The sequence below is a fragment of the Saimiri boliviensis genome, chromosome 5 (assembly GCF_048565385.1).
Source record: "Saimiri boliviensis isolate mSaiBol1 chromosome 5, mSaiBol1.pri, whole genome shotgun sequence".
NCBI lineage: Eukaryota > Metazoa > Chordata > Mammalia > Primates > Cebidae > Saimiri > Saimiri boliviensis.
The window spans coordinates 100,984,206-101,010,742 of NC_133453.1; the positions used below are offsets into that span (position 1 = coordinate 100,984,206).

The window sequence follows — 26,537 nt, forward strand, 5'->3', positions numbered from 1 at the left end:
GCAACCTCCGCCTCCTGGGTTCAGGCAATTCTCCTGCCTCAGCCTCCTGAGTCGCTGGGATTACAGGCATGCACCACCATGCCCAGCTGATTTTTATATTTTTTAGTAGAGACGGGGTTTCAACATGTTGAGCAGCATGATCTTGATCTCTTGACCTCGTGATCCACCCGCCTCGGCCTCCCAAAGTGCTGGGATTACAGGCGTGAGCCACTGCGCCCGGCCCATTTTACGTATTTTTAAACAATTAAAATACTAGAAACATATCTTTATATAGTAAACTTGGGATTTTTTTAAGCAAGACAGGAATTTAGTATCATAAAAACTGAGCACTTTTATATGACACTAGATATCACAAATTAAGTTAAAATTTAATTGATAGGAAATTTTGATTAAAGGTGGAACAGTACATACAACTTTTTCCAGGAATACCACTAACATGATATTAAAAGGGTTAAAATGAAAGTGAAGACATTTGTTTATAAAGGTGTACAAATAGCAACGATAATAATATAAGGATCTAATAATAATACAATTCAAGAAGCTAGAAAACTTATCTGATAACTGACAGCCGATTTGAAAGTACTAAATTCTAAATCAGCAATGGATAAATTGGAACTTGATTTGGACTCTATAGCCTCAAAAGACTAAGAATTTGAGCATCAAGTAAATATGAAAAAGGAGTTAAAAGTAGTGTTCAAAACGAGAGAAGTAATCGAAAGTGTATCTGTCAATAATTAATGTGTCTATATTAGGGATCACCATAGATACAGAATCAGTGGTGTGTGTGTATGTGTGTGTGTGTGTGTGTGTACTCATGTGCATATATTAATTTATTTAGGAATTGGCCCACATAATTATGGAGCTTGACAAACCCCAAGATCTACAGTCTGCAAGCTGGAGTCCCAAGAGACCCAATGGTGTGTTTCCAGTCCAAAGGACCTGCTGGCTTTATACCCAAAAAGGGACAATGTTTTGATTTGAGTACAATGGCAGGAAAAAACTAATGTCTTAGTGCAAGACAATCAGGCAGAAGGAGTTTGCTCTTACTCATGGGAATGTCAGCCTTTTTGTCCCACTATGGCTTTTAATTGATTGGATGAAACTTCATTATTTGGTAAACTAAAGTTTCCGTAAAGTAAATCTGAACATCTCTATACTGGGCACAACTGAGCATAGTGCTACCATTTTGAAAATAAAGCGATTAAGGGAAACACTGCTCATGTACTGGTATTGAGACCTTCTAGAATTTTTTTTCTATTTTGTCCTCAGAATATTATCAGCCAGGATCATATGATCTAGATTTATCATTCTCTGAAAACTGCAACCATTCCAAGATTTGAAATAATATGAGCTATTATTTCTTCAAATATCTTTATGTCCACTCCCTACTTTTCTTCCAGGGCTGTAATTATAAGTATATTAAATGACTTGCTATTGTTTTACAGATCACTTAGTCTCTATTCATTTCTTTTCCATTCTTGTTCTTTCTGTGCTTTGTAGTTATGTCTTCAAGTGAAACACCTGTATAGCCAGAACAGAACTCATGAAATAAAATGTTACCATGTAAAAAAGAAACAAACAATCTATCGCCACCTAGGGCCCTATCATGTCCCCGCTCTAGCCAATAACCACTGGTAGACATTGCCAATGTTACACTGCTGAATGTTTGGGGGGTTTCGTTTTCCAGTCTTATGTGTTGAAGTATGTTTTGGCAGGCAGTAACATTACCTTTGGATCAGCTTGGCCTTTCTGTGGGTTGTCTTTATTTCATTAGGGAAATTCCAGAGTAGACTTTGAGGTTAATTTATGCCTCCTGCTAAGGCAAAACCCTTGTTAGGTCATTAATAAACGGTCTGAGAGCTTAAAGAGGTATCTCTGTTCATACTACATGAAATTGAAATGTCTCCTAGAACTGTGTGAGTTTTAGAATATGTACCTTGCAGCTCCTCAGAAATCACTCTTTGTCTGAACTTGTGGGGTTTCACACGTGAATGTTCAAATTAGTAGTTAGCTAAGAACTCCAGCAGACCCCACATAGATATCTAGATTGTTTTGTTTGCCTAGCTCCTTTCTTTTCAGGATTTTGTGTCTCAAATTTCAACCTCCTGTACCTCTGAGACTCTGATCTCTGGATTCTCACCATGGCGTCCTTGGAATCTCATTCAGCAAGTGTCTCTAGTCAGAAAGCCAGGGTGACCATGAGGCTCAATTCATTTGGTTTTCTTCCCTCAGTCACCATAGTCCCATGCTACTCATCCAATGTGCCAAAACTGTTGTTTCATATATTTTGCTGTTTGTAACATTGTTTACTATGAAGTATAAATCCAGTCGAAAGAAATCTAATGATATTCCATCACTGTTAGAAGTGAAAATTCTCTGCTCTCTCCAATTCTCTTTAAATCGCTTTACAATCATGCTAGCTTAATGACTAATCAGTTAAGTAACTTTAGACACTTCATAAGACAGTCATGTTTTTCATTTTTTGAAATTTATACTTTTACAGGGAATAGAAAAGTGTTGTTATGTGTAGTTGTTGTCATTAATCATGCCCTCTTAGGAAGATGTATAGAAGTATTTATAGCTGAACTAATATAAAATACGGAATATGCCTTAGTCTGCTAGCAAGAAAGGGGAAGAGAAGTGGGGGGAGAAGAGATAAATGAATTAAGGTTAGTCATATGTAGATAACTGCTGAAGCAGGATGATCAACATATAGGGCCCATCATACTATTTTTTATAACAGAGTTTCATGAAATAGAGATAGAGATAGAAATGGAGATAGAGAGGGAGAATGGCAGGTGTTGGGGCAAAGCTGGGGTGGGGAATTGAGGGCAACAGAAGCCTTATTTTGTACTCCAAATTGATGATATTGAGAATCAAAGAAATCAGACTGTATAAGAAAGAAAGCATATTAAATATCAAAAACTTGAGCAGCCCAAAGACTGTTTCTATTAGATTGTCACTTATTGCTCTAATGCATGAAATGAGGTACCCTTCTCACAGTGCCTCATATGGTTCTGGAAATAAAAGCGGCCCTAAGTGATATTACATCTCACTGCATATGGATAAAATACTCTGCAAGTCCCTGAGTAATGAATTACTATCATCTGACCAGAGCCAATATCAATTTAGCACATGCAATCAGAATTTGCAGTCCAGATTATAGAAAATTTTCATCATTCTCATCCTCTGGCTTTCAGCTGTTAGTAAAAGAAAAGCACTAGGTAGCTTGAGGGTCGTGACCATTAGGCACATTCTCCAGAGACAAATACAGGTTGCCATCTGAGTGACAAAGACTGTTAGGTGAAGTTGAGGAAGTGCTTGGCACGGAGCTCTAGCGCTAAACATTGGGATAAATTGCTTCCCTGAAACCTAATTTACACAGGTGATGCTAAGGTGCTGAAAATACTAAGTCATCAGAAATAAAATGTCATTGCTCACAGCCTTTCCCCAAAATAATGCTGGAGCACCATTTTTTTTTAAAAGGGTGTTTTTCTTAACTTCAAATGCTTAATTATAGATCACTTATCAGAAAACCGGTATGCATTTCTCTTTCTCTTTTAAAGCATGGTCTTTGCCTGAAGAAATAATGGCAGTTTCTGCATTGGCTTTCACTAGTATCTCCTGCACACATGAAGAATTAGAGAAAAGAATAAAGCACAGAAATAAAGTGTATTTTAAAAACACAATATTCAGACTATGATAGAATCCAGATTCCATCGCACTTAAGCCCTATGTAGTTCCTTGGTAAAGTTTCTCTTTGTGATCCTTTTTCAGAGATTGTTCTGGTAATAATTCAAAGATTTGGGGCACATTTTGATCATGAAGTTTCCTTCGGACCACTGCTTAATGAACCTCTAATTCCAACTACCTGAAGGGATGCCTGGCTACAGTTCTGTCCAACCGCTGAGACATTCAACTAGAAGTGAATCGAAGTTCAAATAGGTTTGCTAAATCTAAGTCACCTTTCTGGAGTGGGTTTGCAAAGTCTTGCTTCTGCAAAATACATACAACAGTTTAGAAATTCACCTCCAATACCCTTGTCCTATCAATATCAGTGTTTAGGAAATTTCTTTGCCAAGACTCCAAGGAAAGCTGTAAATAGAAAATCTGTGTTACTCAGTGGAAAATTTCTGTAAGGATTGGTAGCATAAATGAAGGCAACCAAATATTGTTTTACATACATAAGTGGCTGGTCAATTTCAAATGTTCCAAGACATTTGCATCCAGTAATTTATGAACTCTTGAAGAATACATGATTCTGTAAATAATCCTCAGCATAATTCTCAAGTATGTAGGATCAGGATGAAAACTGAAAAAAGTTAGTTAGGTAAAAGAGAACATTTGGTGGTAACTAATGAACAACTAAAGGTCTATATATTTGTAAGTGTGTGCAGGTACTTATATACATGCACATATACTCATATACTCATATGTAAACTCATATACATATGTGTATGTATTTATACACACATATCTTTAAAGAGTAAACACTATTAGGAAGCTTATTGTATATACAATTACATAATCTTTTTTTCATAGTAAAGCATTCTAGAAAAGTAAGCATGTTAAAGTCAAACAATAAATTATTTATGTGTGTTATGGGAATAAGAAAAAACAAGAACATAAAGAAAACAGGTCGTTTTCCATTTTGTTCAAATTCCTCCTTGAATTGTATTTGTTTTGCTTGATCTATTTATGGTTTTCCAAATACAGTTTTTAAAAAATGGTCCCGGCCGGGCGCGGTGGCTCATGCCCGGCGCCCAGTGGTAATCCCAGCACTTTGGGAGGCCGAGACAGGTGGATCACGACGTCAAGAGATCGAGACCATCCTGGTCAACATGGTGAAACCTCGTCTCTACTAAAAATACAAAAAATTAGCTGGGCATGGTGGCACGTGCCTGTAATCCCAGCTACTCAGGAGGCTGAGGCAGGAGAATTGCCTGAACCCAGGAGGCGGAGGTTGCGGTGAGCCGAGATCTCGCCATTGCACTCCAGCCTGGGTAGCAAGAGTGAAACTCCGCCTCAAAAAAAAAAAAATGGTCCCAATACAATTTTTAATGCCTTTGTCTTATGTCTTCTTCTGTATGGTTTGCAATTGGCAGTTGCTGTCAGGTCAGTAACCCATTCATCCAAAGTTATCTTTTTGATGCCTTATTTTTGGGGACTACTATGAAATTAGATATAAATCATGTTTCTGTAATGGAGGTGACATTTTTATTTCTAAAAGATGAAGTAATAACTTATTTTGTACAGTGGAACGGATCTTTCTTGTATAGCTTAAAAATGCACTGCTTCCTATCTGGGGTTTCCCAACCACATGGCAAACAATGTAAGGGAGACCGGGTTTTTTCTGTAGTTCTTCTTTTTCATCACAATTCTGTTAGGTAATACTTTATAAAATGTATTTTATACATATTATACATAATTTTTTAAACAATCTGAAAAAAAAAACAGCTATTACTGTCCTCACTTCCCGATAAGAAACCTGTAACTCAGAGGTTTAAGTACCTTGCTACAACCATACTTAAAAACATGTTCAGCTTACTTATGTGTTTGTCTCTAAATAAGTACCTTTGGAGGGGGAAATACTCAACAAGTAGTGAATCTGTCCCAATATCATATGTCATACTGCAAACTATCAAAAGAGAATTTGATAAAATAGTGGCAAATATTAAAGATCCTTAAATCAGCTCATGGTCTAGAGAACACTTACAAAAATAATTGTTTCCCTTTTCTCAGGAAATGTACATTGAAGTGCTAATTAAATCATAGGCACAATGGTTCAATTTACTGCCTTTGCTATAATCATTCTCATTATCATTGTCCAATACTGATTGGGATTGTCCTAGGATGTTGGGACATCATGCTAAGATCTTACAACTTATGAAAGTTATGCAATATAGCTAGATTTAAGGAAAATAATCAGGTATGAGCCCTAATTACCATTTTTTCACTTTGAAGTTTAAATTTACACTGGAGAGTATAGCATAGCATCTGAGAAGGAACAAGCCCATTGTGGTCAGACAGACCTAAGTGACCATGGCAAGTGTTATATCATCATAGTGCAATGTTGTTAGAAAACTTAGAGTTGCATGTAGCTTTCAGTACAGTGTGGGTTATATAAGATATGCTCAATAAAAGTCTTTATTGTCATTGTTATACCTTCTATTGTTACATAACTTAGAAAGTACATAATCAGGTAAAGGAACAACCTTGTCATTTCATGCTGACAAGTGAGTAACTATGTTGTCTTCTTGACACATAAAAGGAGGCTAAAGTATTTTCTCTTCCTCCAATTTCTAAACACTGCCAAAATTAAATAAATATGTTTTGACCAAGAAGCTTGGAAAAAACAAAAACCCAAAAGAAGCAAATACAGAATGCTAAACCTTCACACCTTTGTGTAAAATGTTCTTACAATAAAAAGTTTAGCCCAGTGGCCAGATACCTTAAGAGGGCAATGTTGTCACTGCAAAGTGATTAGAGTTTAACGAAGTCTTCTGTGAGTAAATTAGGGAAAAAAAGTGAGGAAGATCATAACCTTACATTTAATGAAACTTCTTGAGGCTGCTAATTCCTCTAAAGATTGATTAATAAAGAGTGGTACTAGCACACTTTTTAAGTATGAACATAGTACTCACTCATGGAAAAATCATACAGATAGTTTTTAAAAAAGGTTGCCTTCTTCTTAAACTAAATATTGCATTGTAAAGAAAGAAAAGTATTGAGTCAAAATCTACCTTAATTTTTCCAAGATAACTGGGCCAAGAATGTAAGAGCAAAATCTCTGGCTTCATCAACAGAATAATAATGTGCATTCTGAGCTCATCACTTATTAAGTATAGAATTTTGTGCAAACCATTTAACCTTTCTACACATCAGTTTCTAAGCTGAACAATGAACTAATAATACTACCAACATAATAGAATTAGCGCAAGTACTAAAGAGAATAGTTCCTATATGTGCCTTGCATGAAATAAGTCATCAATAAATCTTAACTTTCATTATGTTCAAGTTATACACAAAACAAATGACTTAGTAATACAAGCGTCCCATTTCTACAAGTTATTTCTATCAGTTTCTCTTCATGTCAATATTGTATTGCTCTAAAAACAACTCAACAAATAAAAATAACAAAGGGAAATCTAAGGAACAGAATTATATAAATATCAAAGATAAGGGCTCAATATTTAATCAGCAATCAATAATTTGAAGCGTTAATCATACAATATTATCTGATTTTAAAGATATTTCCCATTTCTATACAGAGATTTTCACAATATTTGTGTAAATTGTCATTATCAAAATTGAGTTTAAAATACCCTAATTTTCCTTCCTAATGTTTGAACTCATCTAATATGTTCCTAATCCTCACTCTCATTTTTTCAGTCTTTACTTTGAAATAGAAGCATAAAATATCAGAATTTATCTTCTGGGAACAGTAAGTTGAAATATGCTCCTTTAATAATATTTATTTTGCCAAACTCCTGTTGTGCTTCCAATTTTTTTAAATAGTATAAAAAAAAAAAGGGAGGGCTTTAGGCTTTTTTTTCAAAAAAGGTATTTTTGTCAGCTTTGGAAGAAGTAGAAAGAAATATGGCAAAAGAATGCCCCATCTTCCAGAAAACAGCAAAAGGCAAAAATAGATCATCACTAACAGAAGCTAAATGGCACCATGGAGTTGAGCTCCTAAGATATAATTGGTTCTGTCAGGATAAGAATGGAACAGAACCAAGATATTATAGCGAGGATCATTTTGTTACTAAAGAAGACCCCTTTCACAATGGGTGCGCAGTTGAATCCTAGTGTGATCATTATAGGCTCATTTTCCTTGTTCATGTTCCTGCGATAAAGGCCCTGGAAGAAGCACTGGCATTTTAAATTGCCCAGTCTTGCTTGCAGACTTTTTTTTTCTTTTTTTCTTTGAATTTCAAAAAAAAAAAAAATATTTTCCGATGTTACTAGAAGAATGTTTTGGAGAGCAGCACTGTGAATGCACAGAGAACAACAGTGAAGGCAACAATAGATTATCAGAGCATTGACAAAGAAAGAGAAATTACCTGTGGACATTTGCTCCAAATTCCCCATTCAGACATGACACATTCATTGGGACACATAAGAGAACAGGGCTGGGTTTCTGGTGGAATTTCATCCTGGTTGCACAGGTTGCTATCCACCGCTCCACCTTCACTATCAGCAGTATTCACACACCTGTAAAGCAAGATCACAAAATATAGCTTGATTATTTAAAATAGTAGAGAGTATATTTAAAATATTTATGATGTATCATAGTAACTGACCATAGTTAAACATAAGATAAGACCAGCACAGAAACCAAGAGGAAAAAAAACTTTCCCCCTTTAATCAGTCAGGCTTTGTGAGCATTAACTCAGTACAGAACCCTTTATTCATAATGGCAAGGGAGAACAATGGAAAGTCTAGAGGCAATGGTTAACCTTGGACTAAAGGCAATGGTTGCCCTTGAAGAACTTTCAATTTCAAGGGACCTTTCAAGGTCAAGCACTGAGGGAATATTCTGTCTATTGCACTGCATCTTGAAGGCTCTTTTTCTCTGAATAAATCCATTACTTTGTAAAAGCTAGAGCCTTCCTACCTCCTGTGGCTCTCTTAAACCTTTCCCAAACTTCTATCTGATACCATGTAAAATTTCCTAAACTTTGTCCCACCCATTTCTAAAGTCATGGCAAAGTAATATGTAAAATAACTGAATAGGTATTCCTTCAGGTAACTTCTGCATTTCAGTAAACAATTTTTCAAACCAAAAAACAACAGGCAAGGAGCAAGTATTTTCACACAGCAATTGATCACACAGCACAGAGGTATGCATCATGGGCGCTTGGCCTATTCTGTGTCAGGTTTTGAGATACTTACTGGCAACAATGAGATAATCACACTATTGTTAAGAATGATGATAAAGATTCAATCAAATTAAAACAAGTGTTATACCAGTGTATGCTGGCCAAGGTGGATTAAAGTTGAAAAACATGGAAAATATCAAAAGCTGGCAAGAATGCAGAGCGATTGTAATTAATTCTTCTTTTTCTGCTGATGGAAGCATAATCTGTTTTGAAAACTGGTGGGCAATATCTACTTTAAAGCTAAACCTATACATACTCTGTAACCCAACGATCCACTTATATTTCCATAGAAATGTATACAAATGTATAGCAAACCAAAAACCAAAGCCAACTGAAAATGTTCACAGCAGCAGTATTCATAATGAACTGAACTAGAAACAGTCCAAATGTTCAGCAAGAGTATAATCTATGAATATATTATCATAAATTAATCAAGGTAAATGCCATAAAGTGATGAGAATGAATGAAATAATATAAGTGACAGTTACAAATATAATGTTGAACAAGAGAAACTAGACACAAAAGAGTATATATGATTCCATTCCAATGAAGTTAATGAGTAGGCAATACTAACCTAGGGTGACAGAAGTCAGAACAGTGGTTACCTTTGGGGAGATGGTTAGTGACTGATAGGGACTTAGGTAGTCTTGATAATATTTTGTTTCTTGACCTCTGGGCTGTTTACACGGATATGTTCACATTGTTAAAATTCATCCAGCTGTACCCCTATGATGGGGGCATTTCTCTGTCTACATCACATTCCAAAAAGAAACTAATTTTATAATTATTTTTCAAAATTATTTAATAGATACTATGTGCAAGCATCTTTGGCTAGCTGTTGGGATACAAAATTGTTTTTTGTTAGTGATTCATTTAGTCAATATTTTTGATAGCTTACTACATACGAAGTCCTCACCTTGGTGTTGGGGTATAGAACGGAAATAGAGACAGACATGATCCCTAGTGTTATGAGTATTTTGTTCTAGTGATAATAATAAAGATGAAGATAAAAATGATGATGATGAAATAAATCATGCCATTTACTGATCTAGCAATTCAGATACAATGTCAAGGTCAAGGAGTAAGTACTTTAGTAGCAATACACTAAAGAGCTTTTGGTGCTCCCCAGATGATGATATCCTAATGAATTATCCTGCACTTTAAAACTTTCTTTTATATATGCATTAAAATAGAAAAAGAAAATTTCAGGAACATTTCAAAGTAGCTGATCACACACAGAAAAATAATACAAACTTTATGGGCGGCTAACTCATGAAAAGTTAGATATTGTATTAAAAGGGTTAGCAGAGAATGGTAGATAAAAAGGTTTTAAGTAATGCCTTCTAATACTATACTAGGGAGGCATAGTATAGAGTACACTATGGACTTTAATTTACCCTGTGGTAAAAGTCAATAGTAGAAGGAAAATTCATGGAATAGCTTAAATGTCCTTTCCTGGACAAACTTAAAAAAACTGGAAATTGCTTCCCTTCCTGCCTGCACACTATCAGCTGATGTTCATTTATTATTTCACTGAGAAAGAAGAGGGAAGACTTCCAGTTAATGACATCCAGTGAATGTAGGTATTAGTCTCCATTCACTCCCAATATGCCACAAAAGCAACAGTACAGAAATTTGTTACCAAAACAATAATAATAATAACAATAATAATGGAGCGGGAAAGGCATTACCCTATAAGGACAGAGAACATGAAAGAGGAAAAGTGCAAGAAATGGAAAATAGATGGGCTCCTGGTAACTCAGCACATCTGAAAAAGCTGATTCTAAACCTTCAAAGGAAAACACTGAAAATAACTCCATTTACAACACAGAACAAAGAGAAAAATCTGAAATTTATCAAGTACCTCTGGAAACGGGGATGAAAGTGAGGCTTAAAACCTGGAAGATTTATTTAAAATATCTTGAAGAAGCATCCAAGCCCTTAGATCCTTCCCTCTGGTCCACACAGAGGATTGTCCATCCCCTCCCCCTGCTGGTAATTGATGGTTTACTATCTGGAGAGGGTCACAAAAGGGTGTTAGGACTGGAGAACACCTGATGCACTTGATGGAGACAAGATTCTGAAAACAGGGGCTTAAGTAAAAGTTTACATACTGCAAAAATTACCATAAAGTTAGTGGCTTAAACAATGCAAATATATTATCTTATAGTTCTGTAGGATGGAAATAACAACTCGAGCCTCATGGGCTGACATCAGAGAGTCAGGCATCAACAGAGCTACACTCCTAGGGGAGAATCTCTTTCCTTGCCTTTTCCAGTTTCAGGGCCAGTTGTATTCCTTGGGTGACCCCTTCCTCCATCCCCGGAGGCAGCAACATTGCCTTTCTTGGTACCTGGCTTCTGTAGTCACATCTTCCTCTCTTTCTTGTCTCACCTTCCAATCTTAAAAATCCTGTGAATACATTTTTCACATTGGACAATCTAAGGAAATTTTCCCATCACAAGGTCCTTGACTTAATCACATCTCCCAAGTCCCTTTTGTCAAAGGTCTATGAAGTCCAGGAATTAGGATGTGAAAACCTTTGGGGGCCATCGTTCTGGCTCTAACCCCAGTATTCCTTTTTCACTAGGTTTCCAGAATACTGGCTGATGTGGTTAAGTGTGGTGGCCCCACCCAAATCTCATCCTGAATTGTAATCCCCAGGTATTTAGGGAGATACCTGGTCGGAAGTTTCTCCCATGCTGTTCGCATGATAGTGAGTGAATTTCCAAGAGGTCTGATGGTTTTATAAGTGGTAGTTTTTCCTATGCTGACACTCACTGTCTCCTGCCACCATGTGAGAAGATGTAAGCTTGCTTCCCCTTTGCCTTCTGCCATGATTGTAAGTTTCCTGAAGCCTCCCCCGCCATGTGGAACTGTGAATAAACTAAATCTCTTTCCTTTATAATTTACCCAGTCTCAGGTATTTCTTTATAGCAGTGTGAAAACAGACTAATACACTGGCTGTTAGGATTATCTGTTTCACACATGATTTAATACGAGGCTTTACTGGGTATTCTGACAAGCCCGAGAGTAAAGACTTCAAAATATTTGAATTGAGGGTGTTCTCGAATGAAAATGCAGTTATCCACTACATATCCTGCATCATCAATGTCCTTTGGCTGTCTCCCCTCATTCATCACCTCACTTCTACTCAAATTCATTGCAAAACTGCTTTAAGGCATTGTCTATATTTGCTATCTCCACTTTCTTCCCTCCTCTCCTCCTGCCTCCCTGATTGTTACCTCTTGAACTCACTTAAGTCACACTTCTATTACCATTCCAGAGAAACCTCTTACTGAGATCATCAACAGACTCCCCATTGCCAAACGCAATGGTCAATTCTTATCTCAGTAAACCAAAGAGCATTTGAAAGAACTGATTACTATCTCCTCTTGACTAACTCTCTTGTCCATGTTCTCATTTTCTTTGTTTTCCTTCAATTCCAGTTCTTTTTTCCTTAGTCTCACTTGCAGAATCTTGCTATTCACTCTAATCTATGAACGTTGGAGTTCCCCAGGACTCAATTTCTTCTCAATATATACTAAATTTATAAGCGAATGGTGCCCAAACTTACATCCTAAATCTCTCCTCTGACCTGGATTGTAATAGCTCAGTAGGAAAGTTACTATCACCTCAAATTTAACATGTTCAAAAGCTAACTTTTGACTTTTCTCTCAAAGCTGCTTCTAGTGTTCCCCAACTCAACAAATTATGCCCTTATTCCTAATGTTGCTCAGACCATACTATCTAACAGTCATTTTTCAGACTTTTTTTTCCCCCAGTCTGCAATCATTTTATCAGCAAATGCTGTTTTCTGTACCTTCAGAATATATTTCAAATGTGACTTTCACATCACATTAACTTTTACTAAATCAATCCAACCATTAGTTTCTTTCATCTGGAATTCTGCAATAGCCTCAAAACTGCATTCCTTGCTGTTCTACACTACACTCTGAAAATACCTTCCTTATATCCAGTAAGACCCTTTTCAGATGTAAATAAGAGGCCCAGTAGGGTGGTTCACGCCTGTAATCCCAGCACTTTGGGAGGTGAGGGGTGGATCACTTGAGGTCAGGAGTTCAAGACCAGCCTGGCCAACATGGCGAAACACTGATTCTACTAAAAATACAAAAATTACCTGGGTTTGGTGGTAGTCACCTGTGATCACAGCTATAGGGGAGGCTGAGGCATGAATTGCTTCAACCTGGGAAGCAGAGGCTACAGTGGGCCATGACTGTGCCACTGCACTCCAGCCTGGGTGATAGAACGACACTCAGTCTAAATAAATAAACAGATAGATAGCTAGATAAATAAATAAAATAATGTAAATAAGAGCATGTCATTCCCCCACCTCAAACCTTCCATAACTTCATGTTGCAGTTAGAATAATATCCAGTCCTTATCTTGTTTGAGTACTAACAGTAGTCATATGGAACAGCTTGTTACTCCTGCTTTTTATTCTCCCTGTCGCTGGAATTCTCCTTCTACATATCTTCACACTCATTTGGGTCTCTCACTATATTCAGGTTTGTGCTCAAATATTTGGCTGACCATCTTGCCAAAATAATACCCCTGATAACTCCAACCCAGTTTTGTTTTTCTTTTTGGCATTTCATAGCAAAGACATTTCACTGTATATTAATTTAGGTGTTCATTTTTTCTCTCCCTACTGTGATTTTGACCACATTAGACCAATCTGGTTGAATTTTTATGTAGCAAAGTTGTGAGCTGTTTTTCAGTTGCCATGGGTCCCTTACACTAAAGGTTATGAAACCCTACGGGCATGCCCAGATGAACCAAGCACCAGTGGAATGTGAGTACTCAGACTGAGAAGAAGGACCAAATTAAGAGGTGGATACTGCATGGCAGGATGTAAGATCAGTCAGGTCAAGCCCCTGGCATCACGCCATAGGAGGATCCAGTCAAATCACGTCTTTTAGCATCACTTTATTGAAAGATCTAATCAGATTATATCTTGTTATTTAAGCTTGTAAAACATGACCCAGCCCTCAGCTCAGGGAGACAGAATTGAGCATTTCCTCCTTGTCAATTGACTTAAAATAAACTTCTTTGGCTGCAAAAACCTGGTGCTTCGGTGTTTGGCTTTCTCTTTCATGTGAGTAAATGGACCAAATTTTACTCAATGACATTATACTGTCAATTCTTGGAGGACAAAAATGTTATTCACTATTTTATCTGATGTGCTTAGAGCAATATCTGATACACAGAAGGCAAATATTTATAAATTTTTTTGATTTAATAATTGATTCTAGTCACAGATAAATCATGAAGATGTCCTCCAGTTGGATACTGCATAGCAGGATGTATCTTCCCATCACAAGGTTTTAAGAAAGAGAACAGATAAGCTATTTTATTCATTATAAGGCCTTATTAAGGTCAATAATAGTTTCGAATGCAAGGTAACTAGAAGATCTGCTTCACACATTTAAAAGTAATTCTGTATATACAGCATGTTACATTGTGAGTATGTATATTTTCTAGGGCTACATCAATGGTTTGAATGTGTCTCCCAAATTTCATGTGTTAGAAACTTAATCTCCCAAACGTGTATGTTGGTTGGAGATGGAACCATCGGGACATAATTAGGATTAGATTAAGTCATCAGGGTGGAGCTGCCATGATGAGACTGGTGGCTTTATAAGAAGAGAAAGAGAAAGACCTGAGCTAACATGCAGGTTATTACCCTCTCCATGTGATACGCTCCATTTTGTTTTGTTGCAGTACAAAAAGCCCTCACCAGAAGCTTCCACCATGTGAGAAGGACATAAATTTTCTGGGCCTGGGGAAGAATAATATGATTTGAATGTGTCACTCTAAAATTCATGTGTTGAAAATGTAATTGCCAATTTAATAGTACTAAGATGTGAGGCCTCTAAGATATAATTGAGTCTTGAAGATGGAACCCTTATGAATGCCATTATTCTAGTATTTGAGCTATTTCTAATGCAAGTAAGTTTATTCTTGAGGGAGTGGGTTGTAATAAAAGCAAGCTTGGCTTAATTCTTGTGGTCTCATTCTCACATGCTTGCTTGCCCTTCTACTTTCCTGCCATGTTATGAAACAGTACTAAAACCCTTGCCGGAAGCTGCTGCTATGTCCTTGGAATTCTCAGCCTCCAGAGCCATGTGCTAAATACATTTCTTTTCTTTATAAATTGCTAAGTCTCGGGTATTCGGTCATAGCAAAATAAAAAGAGCTGAAACAGCTCCCATAATAAGATACCACTGACTGGGTCAATTAAATGACAGAAATTTATTTTCTCATAATTCTGGAGACTAGAAGTTTGAGATCGAGGTATAATCCAGGTTTTTTTTTTTTTTCCTCTGGAGGCCTCTCTCTGGTTTATAGATGGCCGCCTTCTCCCTGTATCTTCACATGGTCTTTCCTCTGTGTAAGTCTGTGTCCTAGTCTTCTTTCTTACAAAGCCACCAATTAGAATGGATTAGGGCCCATACCAAAAACCTCATTTTACCTTAATTGCCTCTTTAAAGATCCTATTTATTTCCAAATGGTCACATTCTGAGGTACTGAGGGTTAGAAGTTAGATATATGGATTTTTCTGGGGGGTGGGATAGGGAGTGGAAAGTATACAATTCATCCTATCATAGAGTAATACTTGATAGTTATACTGTTTTTATTATATCAGGCTTTGTAGGTTTAAGCTGAGGTATAAGACTGAAAGGCCTTCTTGTTCAAGTGTGTTTTCCTCAATCAACCTTCCACAATTCTGTCCGTAGCAATTTATTCTCTTAAAGCTTTCCTTTTCTCCTGAGATTTTCCTTGAATATTTCTAAGAGGCCTGAATAGGATACAAGTAAGAGATGCCACAGCTCATCTACATACTACTTTATAAGCTAGGTTGGTGAATTGTTTTTCAAAACCTTGAGAGAATAAGACACAAAGACACAGGAGACAGATTTTGAAGAGAAAAAGGCAAAAACCCCAAACTGGCAACAGCCTAAGCATATGAGTTCCCAGAAGAAAGAACAATGAATAAAGGGAAGGAAAGATAATTTGTCTATTGGCCATTTGCTTGAGCTGGTGAAGAGAAGCATCTTTATAGTTTTGACAGCAGCTCTTTCTTTCAACATGACTACCAGTGATTTTGCAACATTGATACTGTCATAAATAGTGGGTATATACTGAATTGAATAAAGTGCATTTCACAAATGTTCAATAACAATTAATGACATAACTAGGCTCTGCCTTGTAACTGACTTCCAACAGTTAACTCAATAGGCAGCTACCTGACTTGGATACTGACTGTCCATTTGGAACACAGCTTCTTAAATCTGACAAAATGAAGCATTACACATGTGCAATAGTTGACTAAGCTATGTTTTTTCTTTATTTTACATACTAATCGTTATGCACTAATATTGTAACTTTTGCTGTTTTAAATGTCTAATGTTCATTGCCATTATCCTTGGTTGGTAGGGGCATTGTTCTTTCTTTCAAAATCATTTCTATTTTTTTTTTTTTTTTTTGGGTTTCAATTAGAAATAATTTTTATTTCTAAAATTTATAAATTTATTTATAAAGTTTGTATTTTATAAATTTCTTTCAAAATCATTTCTAAATAGATGGTTTATTTAGAAATGATTTTGAAAGAAATTTATAAAACAAAAACTTTAAACAGGCTTCCTCAGTAAATAATAGAGTATTCACTAAATTCTCTCAGAGATGTGTCCTCTTATATTAAAATGTATTGCTACTGTTCATAGGTATTCTCAGACTTTAGTTTCCAAGGCTAATCGTATGGTTTAAATTAACCTTTTCAATTATCAACATCCAAAATTTTAAAAATGTTCATTAATTATACTAACCATAATGCAAAAAAGAGAAATGGCAACTTAGAATCTCCTAATTCGTTAAGAATGATGGCCATGAATCAGTGGAGTAACACCAGCCTGTTCCAGGCAGGTGGTTCTCACACCAATATTGTTTACAAGGTATGCTAAAGGATTGTGGCTCCACGGCAAAGAGAACCCCGCTACACACATGGCAGGTTAGGATGCATACATTTCAATGAATATTTCAAGGATGAGCAAAAACCAGAGTATATGTTATGAAAATCAGAGTGTACTTGGATAAACATCACTGCTGTTTTTATAAAAAATGTATAAGTTCCACTTCCCCCTATTTCCCAAATCTCTCCATTTTCACACACCTGATTTTCCTAGATTTTGTTCCTCCTCCACAGCGCAGGGACCTCAGCTCATTGTTGATTTTGCATGAAGACCAGTGTTCTACAACCCAGGAATACTGATTGCACTCACTGTAACATGGGACTGCCTCATGCACCTGTCAAGAACAGGAAAGAAAAAAAAAATTATGTGGAACTATCCAACTTATAGAAAAATATTCTATCTTTTAGTAATGCTTGCTGAACATAACCCAAGAAACTACACTCTGGCCCAAACAGCCAAATTACTTTCCCAAGAAGCAAGATAGATTTGGCTTCTCTGAATTTACCGACTTGCCTAAAGAAGCATACAGGGGAAATCAACTAAAATATGATGGTCTGCTTGCAGAAGAGAACAAAGGACAGTCATTTCCTAGTGCCAAGAATAGGAATTCCATTATCATTTCATTTCCTCAAAGAGCTCACACAGCATCTATTAGATGGTCCAGCTCTCAATTATATGGTATATTGTATTCTCAGATGTACTTTAACATGTCAATTGAAACAAACATATATAAGGAAAATTATTCTTGACTGTAAGAGGTTCTTACAATGCATAAGAAAAGTGGTATTATTTGCACCGGAAATTTCTTTTTATGCCCCCAAATGATCAGTGCTAACAGGCAATCATTTAGCCTCCTGGGTATTGTGGCTCCATATAAATTTAGCTATATGTAGGATGTTTTCAGAATATAACTGAAAGACACACACACACACACACACACACACACACACAAGAAATACTGCTAAACTGTTAGTGGCTCTGCATGATTATCGACTATGAATATTTCCAATTTTATGGTGAAAACAATGAGTAAGCTAAATGAATTCTTAGGTTACTTCCTATACGTTTGTTTGTGGTGATTTTTTTTTTCTGAAATTGCATCCCAGTGGGCAGCCAATTGAGTTTGTCTGCCACTTTGTGGCTGCATTTCAATTGCATTTCTCCTTAATATGGAGCACACTGCTCTTTCTAGGTCAGAAAAAGAACACTGTTCCAATGCATGATCACGAGGATGGCTCAATCAAAGGCATGCTTACAAAGATTGGTTCTACCTATCACCAGTGTGGTTAATTTATGCTTTTCTGTTAAATAATAATTTAAGTCTCAATGCTTTCCTCCTCTTGCCTTTCTAATTCCATAAAATTGTAAATGATAACTAGGCTGCACTGTCCAAACAGAACCATTGTTTGTATGTTTTTACTAAATGCAAGGGAAAGCACTATGTAATAGGATAATAAAAAAACAAGATTGAAGCACCATCAGCATGTTAGATGGAAACCAAATGAGAAAAGGTGATTTGCAAGACTACCTCTGAGGAATCACAAATAATGTCAGAAACTATTTTTAACCATCTGGTTCTGCTTGGGTCTCTTACTTAGAACTCACAGGGAGAAGATAAACCAAAAAGTAACAAATACGTGAGGGCAAAATGAAAGGAGATGGAAAAATAGAAGTGGAAGTGGGTGTGTGGAAATAAAGGAATTAAGTAATGAAAGGATCACATTTCATGCTGTGAATGCTGGCAAGAATGGAATAAAAGGCTCAGGAGCAGTTCCTACATTAGAATAAGATATCTTATATCTGAGAAGTCTTTCCCATAACAGTCATAGGACAGTGGATGTAAGAGAAGAATCTATAAAAAAATGAAGAGGCAGGACCCCAACCAACCATATACTAAGAAACTGAGCTGTTAACAGCTGAGGGTTTTGCTGATCTGACTGCATCATGGCAATGATGCTTTCACTGAATTTATGGTTTCATTCTCTGAACACTTTAATATATATTAATTTAAACAAAGCTTTTTGGATTTCCCCTGAGATAGAAGACAGCATCTCTGCCAAAGTACTTTGTACACACAGGGGGTGGATGAAAAAATTAAACTGAAAAGTAATTTATCCTATATTTCATGCATGAATTTAAGGGCAAATGGTTGAGATAACCTCTCTGAAATGAAAATATGTTTTCTAAAGCTATCAATACTAAGAAGAACTTAGATTTTCACCCTCCCTCCCACATAAAGCCCCAAAGTCAAACTGTAAATGAAAAACTGTTTGTTTAGTTGCACGTACCTTTGGTGTAAACATTGGCTACTTGACCATGTGTTAGTTTCTTGCTTACATTCTTTATGCTCCAGTTGTCTGCACCTGCAGCAGGATAGCTATCTGCAATGCCAAGCTATTGGAAGACAGGGAGCAGATCTCTGTAGGAATATTTTGAGCTACCTTCTTGAGTAATAACATAAAAACAATACCCTTGAAACAAGATTCTCCATTCTCATGGAATTACTTGAAAATTTTCCTCATATGTGTCTATCATTTAAGAATTGTTCATGTTGTTTGTTCTAGACAACCAATCCTTATTCTCTTCCTTCAAAGCCCAAGTAAACCCCATCACAACACGAGGCTCTTCCCCTGACCCCAGTTAGCATTTCTTTGGCACCCAGCAACAGTCCCAGTTTTAAGTAGACTTGTAGCCAGATAATAAAGTCAGGGTGCACATGTGCTGGGCAGTTGTATTGTTAGGAATACATGGTGGGCTGTTGGAGGAGCAAACACTCAAAAAAGTTGTCACCTGGACTCCTCTGTGTATCTCTTAGCCTTTCATGACTTTAGCTCTTTATCTCACCTTAGACCCCAAAACTATATGTCTGTTTCATACCTGAAATAATACTGAGTGGCTATGCTCAGAGAGATGCAATTTGAACTCTCCATGCCAACATATGCTTCTGGTCCTTACCGAAGTTATACTTAAACTGTCAGCATTTGTTTAAGTGTCTACTGGGGAGAAACTTCTGTCTTCTGCAGGGAGAGGCTGTGTGTTCATGATACGGATTTTTCACAAGACATAAGGTGGAGGGGAGGCTATTACTAAGTACTGGTTAAACTGAAACTAATTATTGAAGGGATCTAGGTTGCTAAATGCCCCATTTAATTCTCTAGAGAAAACAGGCCCACTCCATGAAATGAGTAAGGGATATTTTACAAAGCACAATGGATGATAAGAGGAAACAAAAATAAAAATATTTTCTTTCTATTATGGAACTTGGGTGAAGAACAGCAATCTCACTATGTCATTGAAAAGTGTCAGTTGATGATTTTTTTGTTGGGAAAAACAAAAAGCTATCTTTTAAGAATTGTGAAAAATATCTTCTTAAAGCCTTCGTTCAACAGGCAAGGAATCTTATCTAGAGGACCAAAAACACCCACAAAGGGCAAAAAGGCAGCAGGGCATTCAAGAATAAAAATTACCCCGATGCCCAGTTCCTTCTCCTGTCAGTCTTTTATGCTCTGCCTATTTCACATTGCTGTTTAGTTGATGCTTATTATAGTTTTATAATGGAAATGTGTTGCCGCATGGACTTTATCAGGGAATCATATGAAAATGTTCTAAAGGAGAGAAATGAGCCATGGGGAAGTTAAATGAAAACCATTCTGAATGCAACAAATTAGGAAAAAAATAACAAGGTTTAATAGGGCCATAGATGCTAAAAAATGCCACTGAAAAGTCTAAATCCTCTGAGAGAGGCAACATTTCATTCTCCTAGTAACAAGTCCTATTTGTTATTTCTTCACTGGAGAATCATGTTTTTATAATTTTGCCCATTCCAGAGTCACATCATAAACTCATTCATTGAGTCAGTCTTTTAATATTTATTAAATAAGCCTCTACTCATTGTAATCGATCAATTTAACTAAGTACTACTTTCTGATACTGCTTCTCTAGCTACAGACTGACTTCCCTGCCATAAACTTGGAAGCAGGGACTCACTGGGGCTTCATGGAAGTCATTCTTGTATGTCAGAGCCTTAGGGTTCAAAGGCTCAAATAAATCAAATAATCCTTTAACAATAACCACATTACAAAAAAATATAAACTTTACAGCCTCTGCCTTTCTGTAGCAATAAACCTTTACTCTAGTGAAGCTGCAAGTCAGGACCCAGTAGAAGCCTTTAGGCTTGACACTTCCATGCTAGGCACTGTGGCTACTCAATAGAACTTGGAAGTCAGTTCAAAGACCCATCTGGGATCAGAGATCCTGGCAAGTCAGATTCTATGTCTATTTCATTGAACTGTTAGGGGAAATGGTCCCTAACAGCACTGATCTCAGTAAAACACTATGGAATTGCTTCTCCGAATGTTGTGAGCTCATTTCATAAGATGTCCAATTTTGCCTCTCATCAGGCCTAGGATCCCCATCCCCTAATTCAATGAACTTACTCCTAGCCATTCTATAGCTGTTCATGCTTTCTGCCTTTTCTCATTATTGGCTTACACTTTCCCTCCAGGTGGGTTCCCTGGGCTATACTCTCCCCCAGTTTACCACATTCTGGCCTTTTTCTTATTCAATCGGAAACTAAGTTATGCTGTCCTCGTTCTGGTTGGTCTGACTGACTGGAAAGGATCACATTTACACAAAGAACCGGTGTTTCCATTTTTATCAGTTACGCATTTTTACGTTTGTGTACAATGTAATACTTCCTATGCTAAGTTTCAGTCCTAACACAGTCATACCCACAAGATGTACAAATAGGCCCATAATAGTATCTGGTCAGCAATAATACCACAATAATACTGTATGGAACTTTATAGCTTATGTAAGGTATTCTGTGCCTTAAATCTTGGTCATCACACTCATTGTAGTTAGACAAGGTTGATATAATCCTTACTTATAGGAAAAAACAAACACTAAAATTTGAGGGACACTAGTGCCCGTGCTCACACTGAGACAACGAGATGCCAACTGTGGAGGGGCCAGTGGTGCACGGGCTCTGCCTGTTTAGATTGTTCAGGCACATCACTACCCTCCAAGAGATACTGCACATCTCTTCGATGAACATGATTCTAATAGTTCTGAATTCCTGAAAAAGGAAAGCCAGAAACAGAATTTTCAAAGTTGTCTATAAATTAGATGATGCCTGTTACTTTACACAGAAAAACAATCTTCCAAAAGCAAGTTATTCTTAGTCTTTGGGTAAGGAGATGCATTTGGCAATCTCAAAAAGTCAAAAAGTCATTCAGTAAACTAACTTACATATCTTTTGGAAGGTTACAATTATTTGTGGAAAGACGGTGGGTTAGGAAATTTCCAGAGACATTTTTGAATTGGTATCTGCAGGAAAACTATTATGTCTGTGGTGTGTACTCTTGGTCGCTCAAGAGGGCAGCATTGGGATTCGGGTATTTCCGGAGCTCCCAGGTCCAGTGATCCTGGGTCATTTACCTCTCTTGATTACTGTCCGTTTTAAGGCAGATGCTCAAGCCCCAGGCCCAGGCTACCCTCCTTTTTACAGGCATTTTCACACATTAGATTTTTTAGCTACACAGCAATTGAGTAGATATCCTCAGAATACTATGAGCTTCCCATCATGCCTGGTTTGTTAAGAATCATCTTGGTTTTAAATATGCATTATATGTTCTCAGTTTTGATATAAAGAAGCCAAAAATGAACCTAACAATACTAAATAAGCTTTATTTAACAAAATTTAATAATAAATAAATTATTGAACTTTAAAGCCAATGTTTATTAGAATAATAACCTCAGTAGCTGCACTCCTCATCGCCTAAGAATAGTGATTTGCAATCTGGATGTGCAGCCCTTAAGGACAGGAGCATTATTGCAAGGAGCCCATGAACATTTCACATCTTAAACCTTGTCTGTAGTCTCAATGAATAACATAATCTGAGGCATGTTGGTGTCATCTCTTGTCAAATGAATGTAGGCACCATTGTGATTAATGAAATTTTAATTTCATTTGAAGGCAGTGCTGAATTTGAATGAGCTTTTCTCCCCTTAGGCATTTTCCTAATTCAGGCTGACTAAGAGTATAAGGTCTTCATATAAAAAACGCAGGGAATTGCTGCCTTTACATATAAAGAAGACAAGAAATTAACTAACAAAAAGGCTATGCCCTAAAAACACATTGCCATTTATATATACATATAAGAGACCGTCAGAAATCACTTTGAGAAGGATATCTTTTTGAAGAATAACTTTTTCTGGATTCTTTTTTTTTCCATTTCTATCTTTACACATTTTTATCTTTTGATTATTTCAAGAATTTGGTAGCTTTTTTATTATTTATTTATTTTAATATTTTAACTTTCATTTTAGGTTCAAGAGTGAATGTGATGATTTGTTATATAGGTAAACTCATGACTCAGGGGTTTAGTGTAGAGGGTATTTAGTTACCCAGGTACTAAGCATAGAACTGAGCTCTGGACTCATTACCTTACATTTTCTAATGATATAAAGGACTTAACCCTTGCCCTCTGGCCTGAGTATCACTGATGATCTTACAGCATGGGGTCCTCAAAATGAAGCCAACACCTACTGCCAGCTAAACCACCCATGTCATCCATAAAGTCTTATTTTCTTTGCCATGTTGAAAGTAGTGAGATGACGTAAATACAGTCATAAGCTTGCATGTACTTCATCCCCACTCCTGTGCTTCCTGACTCTTTCAGTGATGTTGCACACAGTGCTTCTTCCCACCACACAACGTATTTAACAGAGGGCAGCCACAAAGTCCTCATCTCAAAGACTGCAGTTAAAGCTACGCTATCTGCACTGATGTAGCTTAGTTTATTTGTAACGGCAGATATGTAGAAATTCCTTAGTTTTTAAATGCATAATATTATATTTCTCCCCATAGTGGATTTATATTTCTTATTGTGCCTGGTTCAAATGACTATGAAAATACACTATAATTTCGAAGTGAACTGCACAGTAAGGGGTATTCAATCAGCAACATAAATTACTGTTTTGCAGTCCTATAAAGTGCACAATATTCTACAAGGCAAGTACTAAAAAACATTTACAGACACACATTTGAGCATTGCTCAGACACCTCTGTATTTTTTTTCAGAACAGAGGGAGCATATTGACATAGGCACTTGGGGCAAGTTGAACTGTAAAGCCCACATTCTGTTCCACAGCACTATGCAAACAGTCACAGCAAATAGAATGAGAGAGGGAAACTTACTCCAGAGTCTAAAACGCCTTCTCCAGTACCCTGGGAGATGCTTCCCACTGCTATGCTGTATTATGGCAAGAAATCAGATAGGATTTTGAAGATTATTCACAGCATGCCAGGGACTTCAGCCATGGTGGTTCTTCCAATTTTCATAGAACAGATTGTAGTTATCAATCAAGTTCAAGTGAAAAAAAGCAATACCATGCCAGCTATAATTGATACTCTCAGAAAATATTGTAAGAGCTGAATTTATAGGTTTTCAGAAAAGAGGTTATAGATAAACCTTGAGGACACAAGGCTAAGTGAAATGTGCCAATCACAAAAGGACAAATACTACGTGATAGATTTAGGTGAGGTATCTAAAATAGTCAAACTCATCGACATGAAGAATAGAATGGTAGTTGCCAGGGGCTGGAGGGTCAGGGAAATAGGGAGTCCCTAATCAATGGATATAAAAGTTCAATTATGAAAGATTAATATGTTCTAGAGACCTACTATAGGATGCTGTGCCTGCAGATAACAATACTCTATTGTACAACTGATAATCTGTTAAGAGGGCTTCATGCTAAGTGTTCTTATCAGAATAATTTTTTTTTAAAGTTACGTGTCTCAGAAAAGGTTGGATTGCACCATGGAAACCTATCAGAGAAAGAATACCATTGCTTTTTACCATCTAAGAGATACTGTTTAGAGTCTAGTGCAAGAATGGGTAGATAGACAGAGTGAGTAAGTCTGGGTCCCTGAATATGACCACTAGAAATCCAATGAAAACGTAAACTTTCTCTCTTGCAAAAAGAGCATCTGAAAAAAAAAAAGACATGTCTGCCTTCTGGCAGGCAGAAAAGGCTCTACATGTTATAGGGATAAGGCGAGGTTAAAAGCAGAGATCAGTTAATAGATCTCAGTCCTAGAAACATATGTCCTAAGGTTAAGTAAATCAGAAAGGTATGTAGTGCTGCTTAGGATTTACCAAGAAAAGGAGGAGAATGAGTTTAAGCCCCAGGCTTGTAACTTTTTGTTACCTAAGAAATAAAGGGTTGGGGAAAACCTTTACTTTCCTTATGGACTTTTGCTGGAAGGAGGCTTGATACAACTCCCTGTTATTCTCTGTGGTTAAGAATTTCATGCTATTCCTATTCTGTACGATGCATGCAAGCGTCTCCTTACTCAATATATGCAAGAAGGCAAGAAGCTTATAGAGCATGCCCAGGAAATCAATATAATTTGGATTATAAAAATGTGATTGTATAAAGGAGGAATATAATTTAAGGCACACACTCCTTAGGCAGAGAAATCCTACATTAGTGTCACTGGACTATTAAATATAAATAGACAAGGATGAGTAGCCCTAGTTAGGATTAACCTAATATGAACTACTATACTTTGAAAGGGAGATTTGTTAATCAATCAAGTGAACTAACCAAAATCTGAATGTAATTCTCACAAACTGTACACAGGGCCATGATGTGTACAGAAGAAAGTCTGGAGACTGCAGCTAGCTGGGATAAGTAAATGGGAGAATGTAATGTAAAACGTTCTTTGTGGACAATGAGAGTTCCTAAGACTTCTGAGATTTATATTATGAGATATTCCAAATAAAGTTTGGGAAAGAATAAGTCATCTTGAATGTGAGGGAGATGAGAGTGTGTGAAAGGGCTGAGAAAGAAGGAAATTGCTATGGTCTCAGTATGAGGTTATAGCTATGGAATAATGATCATCACTATTACTATTTCACAAAGCTTCCAGTGTCTAACAAGGAAAAAGAAGCATCAAGATTTAGGAGTGAAAATCAAAGAGACAGTTGAAACATCAGTGCTACTTTTTGGGATCACTTAAAATTAGTTTATCCTAGAACTTAGGAACATATTCAAATTTCCTGTTTTTCACCAGGAGCATTGTGAGGAAAAAGACAAGGGAGCTGCCTCCCAAGTGCCCTGAATGCCAGGGAGTATTGCTAATGAGAAGAGCAGCAGACATTCTTGGGTATTTGCAAAGAAAATTTCTTCATAACGTATTTGCCATCTTATTTCATCTTATGTTGGGTTCCTTGGGATAAATCTGATGTCATATATGACCTTAAAAGCAATCTAGTCTTTGCAAGTTTTGCTCAGAACTTACCAATATTCACAGTGGGCAAGCACAAAACTGGATCTGGCCTGAATTCCAGGACTGTGTCCAAGAGGAAGGCCCATAACTGGTTAAGACTTGCCTTGTTATGACTTTCTTATCATGCAGTGAGAGCTCCAGGCCCGCCAAGCTACAGTGTCTTAATCAGCACTGCAAATAACACTTTCCTACTCCGAAATGCATCAGCGTTCTTATACATCACTTATTCCACAGTCTATCAGGAAGCAAAAGGGGACAGAACAAAAGAATAAACTAGCAAAAATGTCCTTTATTCTGTCAAGAAAGACTGATTTTAGAAAAAGGAAAAACATATGAATCGAAGTCTGCAAACTCCATTCCTGA

General features: G+C 36.8%; 1 protein-coding gene across 2 annotated transcripts in view; it reads right to left on the minus strand.

Annotated features, from left to right (window-relative positions):
- The window catches only part of THSD7B (thrombospondin type 1 domain containing 7B), a 1,060,674-nt gene that overhangs the window by 88,782 nt on the left and 945,355 nt on the right, over positions 1-26,537 (minus strand). For both annotated transcript variants that reach the window (XM_074399739.1, XM_010330508.3), the window contains exons 16-17: positions 17,077-17,210; positions 8,064-8,214 (exon numbers count right to left, since the gene is read on the minus strand). In XM_074399739.1, coding sequence (XP_074255840.1) covers positions 8,064-8,214; positions 17,077-17,210 — 285 coding nt within the window. The remainder of the gene's footprint in view (positions 1-8,063; positions 8,215-17,076; positions 17,211-26,537) is intronic.